The 4,716-nt window shown below is 40.8% G+C and overlaps 1 protein-coding gene across 1 annotated transcript; it reads right to left on the reverse strand.

The window, feature by feature from the left end:
* Positions 1 to 1,228: 1,228 nt before the first annotated feature.
* On the reverse strand, positions 1,229 to 2,651 carry LOC139433537 (GRIP and coiled-coil domain-containing protein-like). The gene is made up of 3 exons (XM_071202582.1): positions 2,584 to 2,651; positions 2,301 to 2,387; positions 1,229 to 1,850 (listed from the first exon to the last, which is right to left on the reverse strand). Exons 2-3 carry the CDS (start codon positions 2,332 to 2,334, stop codon positions 1,408 to 1,410), a joined length of 477 nt encoding a protein of 158 aa, XP_071058683.1. The 5' UTR covers positions 2,335 to 2,387; positions 2,584 to 2,651; the 3' UTR covers positions 1,229 to 1,407.
* Positions 2,652 to 4,716: the final 2,065 nt, after the last annotated feature.

Raw genomic sequence — 4,716 nt, forward strand, 5'->3', positions numbered from 1 at the left:
TGGGAACCAGGACCATAGCATGCATTTATCCCATAGGGCAAAAATGAGAGAATCTGATGGATAAAGTCAGATGTATGCACTTAAGGAGATTTTAGTCCTTAAGGACTCTGTGTGTTTGGGCTACACACTATATACACTGATATTTAGAAATAAATAAATGTGCTATATGCCTTAAAACATAATTTAAGATCTAATTAGATTCCGAGGCTCAGGGTTAATTTAGTAAATGCATGTTACGGACTCTGATTGTGTGTCCTGCAGGAGTGAAAACAGTGACTTTCTCCAAGTGGGAGAAGATTGACAGTGAGGAAGTTCGGAGGGGGGTGGTGATTGGTGAAACCCCGAGAAAAACCGCTGACTGTAGAGGAAATGCTACTGGTGGCTGGAAAATAACCTGAAGACAACATTTCATTCCGTCCTGTCTGGGATCAATGACAGAAATAATGACATTAAATTATACGTAATAAAAGCCATTAGGTACTGCAGTTTACCCGTTAAGCTCTTAGTTTTCGTTCAACTTTCTATCAATCCAAAGCACTGAAAAACTAAGTTTCCTGATGTGCCAACTTTAAAGACAATTCTCCATTAGATGCTATACATATTCAACTCCACTCTAATATAATGTATTTTAAAAAGGGAAACTTCATTATTTGTCAACCCCAAATGAATAATTTGTTCGGTATTGAGTGGGAGTTACCGTTCAAATGTTTATTTCAGGATATTTTTGCTCTAAAGAGCCCCCATTATACTTTTGTTTTGCTTACACAATACTTGACTCATTTCAAAAATTGTTTCCCCAATAGACATGGGACACTGTTCAGGAAAAATACTGAAGTTTCTCTTTAGAAGAGTAGTGAATGCTTGGAAACCAAATTATATTTTGCAAATGTTTGCACTGAAACAGATCTTTTATGAATAAATCATGATTTATATCCTCTCATTCCAGTCTTGAAGGAGCATTTCTTTCCGTTGCATTTGAAATATTTTGGTCTACGGAGATTTTGTAAAAGAAAACCCTAAATACAGATTCTATAAATTCTGTCCACTGGTCTAAAACATGACATTGAACAAAAAGAATCCAAGTTTGACTAATGGATTAAAAAAAACTGATGTTTTACCAGCAGTTCTGTCACATTTGAATATTAAGGACATTTTAAAGCAGAAATACACGAATAATAGTATAACATACTCTAAAAATAAAGTTTTGATATTTGGAAAAGAAAACAGATTTCTAAATGAAAGTTTTATTTTATGGCAAAGATAAAAGCTCGATAATCGCCGTCTCGTTGACCCGTCGTGGCGAACGTTATCCGTCTCGTTGACCCCGTCGTGGCGAACGTTATCCGTCTGGTAGACCCCGTCGTGGCGAACGTTTTACATCTCGTTGACCCCGTCGTGGCGAACGTTTTACATCTCGTTGACCCCGACGTGGCGAACGTTATCCGTCTCGTTGACCCCGTCGTGGAGAACGTTATCCGTCTCGTTGACCCCATGGTGGCGAACGTTATCCGTCTCGTTGACCCCGTCGTGGCGAACGTTATCCGTCTCGTTGACCCCATGGTGGCGAACGTTATCCGTCTCGTTGACCCCGTCGTGGCGAACGTTATCCGTCTCGTTGACCCCGTCGTGGCGAACGTTATCCGTCTCGTTGACCCCGTCGTGGCGAACGTTATCCGTCTCGTTGACCCCGTCGTGGCGAACGTTATCCGTCTCGTTGACCCCGTCGTGGCGAACGTTATCCGTCTCGTTGACCCCGTTGTGGCGAACGTTATCCGTCTCGTTGATCCCGTCGTGGCGAACGCTCTGGTGACGTGACGCCTCAGCTTCCACTTCGTTGGTCGCCATTTCAACTGAAACAAATACCTTTCATTAAAAACTTCACAGAAATTTAATTTATTTTAGCTTCTCCAGACTTTGATCCTGTATTTTGTTTTTATGAAAAAAGGCCACTCCATCGTGACTTCTGTAGTCAACAGATTATAAAAGACTACAATTACCACGGCACCTTCCTCTAAAAGTCTAAAGTGACAGAGATAGGCAACCTTTTTTTACCGCTCAATTTCCCTTTAAGTTATCAAGTTATACAAGCCTTAACAAAACAGCTTTTGGTAATCTGTTGTAGTTTAATTTTAAATAAATCATTTTGAAAATGTTTTTAACGTTACTAAAACTGTGAGGTAAATTAAGTTATGTGGCAAAATGTCCCTTTATACCTGTACTCTAATACAATTGTTTTTAAAATGGCAAAGTACCTCAAACGATCCCATGAAGATCAGTAAAAGAGAAAAGACATGACTCACCTTCGCCAGCTTCTCGCTCAAAGATGGACTCCATCGACTGGAAAAGTGTGGAGTATCTCTTTAAGGAGATCTCATTGGGACACAGATCTGTAGGACACAGTATAATTAAAGGTTAGTGTCAGACAGAGAAGAAACACTGCATAAAATGAAATGTTTTCAACTCTCAGTCTCCTTTGCAGCTTATATTCACCAGCTGGAAAACCAGAGACCGTGGACAGGAAACATGCTGTTAAATCAAACATTATTCCTTCATCTTCAACACAATTATCAAACAGGTAAATACCTCTGGCCAGACAAACAGTCAGCACACAGACGAGCTTCCAAACAGCTGCTATCTCTGCAGTTTTCCAAGAGAGTGTTGCCTGAGCACCAGCCAGCTTTAAAGGAGGGAAACCTCCAGCAGCTGCTGCTGATCAGCACTGATTGTCTCTCTGCACAGAGGAAAACACCATTTATCTGAGATTAAACTCTGAGAATGAGGAGTTTTTCATGGAGCTTGTTGTGCATTTATGATTACTAGAGACCATCTTTTTAAATTCACATTATATTCAAATCAGTAAAGGAATATTGCATTTGAGAGGGTATAGCAAATACAACAAATAACAAGCCCTCCCCCTGAAAAACAAAGATCTTTATTAACATTTTATATTGTTGCCTAAAAACAATTTCACACAAGGTAAAAACTCTGAAAAAGTTATAGTAAATATCCAAAATATCCCTCCTCTTCAGAAAACTAAAAATGCAATCACAACCTTTTACAACCCCCTTCCCTAAACACATATTTTGTAGAAGAAAATAAAACAGGGTTATTTTATAGCCTTCTTCCTTCATTTCATTTCATTTCAAACCTTTATTTATACAGATAAAATCCCATTGAGATCATTGATCTCTTTTCCAAGGGAGACCTGTTCAAGTAGTTCCACATGAAACATAAAAGCATAAACAGAACAACAAAAGGACATCATACAGCATCATTTACAAAATTATCCACATAAACAGGTACCAACAGCTTCCGATTGAGTAGCATCCAACCGAGCTTTAAAAACATTTAGTGGCACCAGATTGTTCAGTTTCCATTTAATTTGCAGACTATTCCAAGACAGAGGAGCTGAGCATCTAAAAGCTGTCTTCCCTAAGACAGTCCTAGCAGTTGGCACATTTAATAAAACCACAGCATTCGATCTCAGGCAGTAGCCACTTACAATTCTCCGTGAGATCAGAGAGCAGATATAAGATGGAAGTTTCCCTAGCATGGCTTTGTATATAAAAATGTACCAGTGACTGAGCCTCCGTACAGTTAGTGAAAGCAAACCAGCCCTTGCATACAGGGTACAGTGATGGGTTAATGCTTTACAGTTTGTCACAAATCTCAGTGCACTGTGTAAGGAAATATTTGTATGTATTCATGCAAACTGTGAAGAAGCTTGAAAATGATTTGTGTAGAAAACTGGGCTGGTTTTGGGCCTGCTAACATGTGGTTTTTTGAGGACAAAGGAAGAGGGGGAAGATCAGGAGTTAACATACAGTCATCCCTGATGTGGGGTGTTGATGATAATTTGGGCAGCCAATCACTGGTCTGGAAGGGAGGCGCAGATAACTCCTCCTTGGGTCAGCGAGGGATATAGACAGGAACCCCGCTGTGTTCGGCCTCTCTCTTCTCGCGTCGCTGGGACTGGAGGTCTGGCGGCCTGTGGGCAGGAGCCAGGAGTAGGCCAAACTCCTGACATTACACATCTGATACGATATGGTTGTGTATGGTAATGTATTTGATTGTATTGCATTGTATATTACCATTAAAACGGATTATTGTTAAACGGTTACTTGTATGCTCTGGGTTTCCTTCCTGTAAGATAACGGCTTGTGTAGGGACGCGAGGAGATTTAAGAAAGCGGACGAGTTGTCCACTAAATCTCCTAACAAATGGTGATCTCCGACGTTTCTGAATAAACATGAGCTGTGGAAGGATTCAGACGACCACACTGGGTCGGGAACAAGCACTTTTAGACGCCTCGGACAATAGCAGGGCCCTGTAGGATTGTCTGTAGGCGTTTCAGAGTGTTTTTGAAGTTTGAATGGAGTATACAATGCATATTTTTTACCATGTTAGGAAAGTTATATGAAACACGTGAACGTTGATCGCAAGGTACAGAGAGTCCTGCGTGACGAGAAATATAAAGCAGTTAGCGTGGATCTCAGGTAGTATATTCCTGAAGTGACGTAGAAGCGGTGCAGTTTGTGGGCTGTAGGTGTAAGTCCTACACGACGGAACCTGGATGATCGATATTTCAGATCGATCCGCCGTTTATAACTGGGGGTAAAATAGCAGTCTGAGACCGAATAAGCGAAAGTGTCAGTGGACAGCTATCTGTTAAATCCTGGGGAGAGAGCGCTAACGTCACCTACATTGTGACGAGAC

Source organism: Pseudochaenichthys georgianus, unplaced genomic scaffold (genome assembly GCF_902827115.2).
Source record: "Pseudochaenichthys georgianus unplaced genomic scaffold, fPseGeo1.2 scaffold_587_arrow_ctg1, whole genome shotgun sequence".
Taxonomy (NCBI): Eukaryota; Metazoa; Chordata; class Actinopteri; order Perciformes; family Channichthyidae; genus Pseudochaenichthys; species Pseudochaenichthys georgianus.

Bases quoted from the DNA above. Each gene is read 5' to 3' on its own strand.
- LOC139433537 (XM_071202582.1), bottom strand. From the start codon at position 2,334: ATGGAGTCCATCTTTGAGCGAGAAGCTGGCGAAG. The intron at 1,851-2,300 runs GTGAGTCATGTC...TATTTGTTTCAG, and splicing joins TGAGCGAGAAGCTGGCGAAG to TTGAAATGGCGACCAACGAA.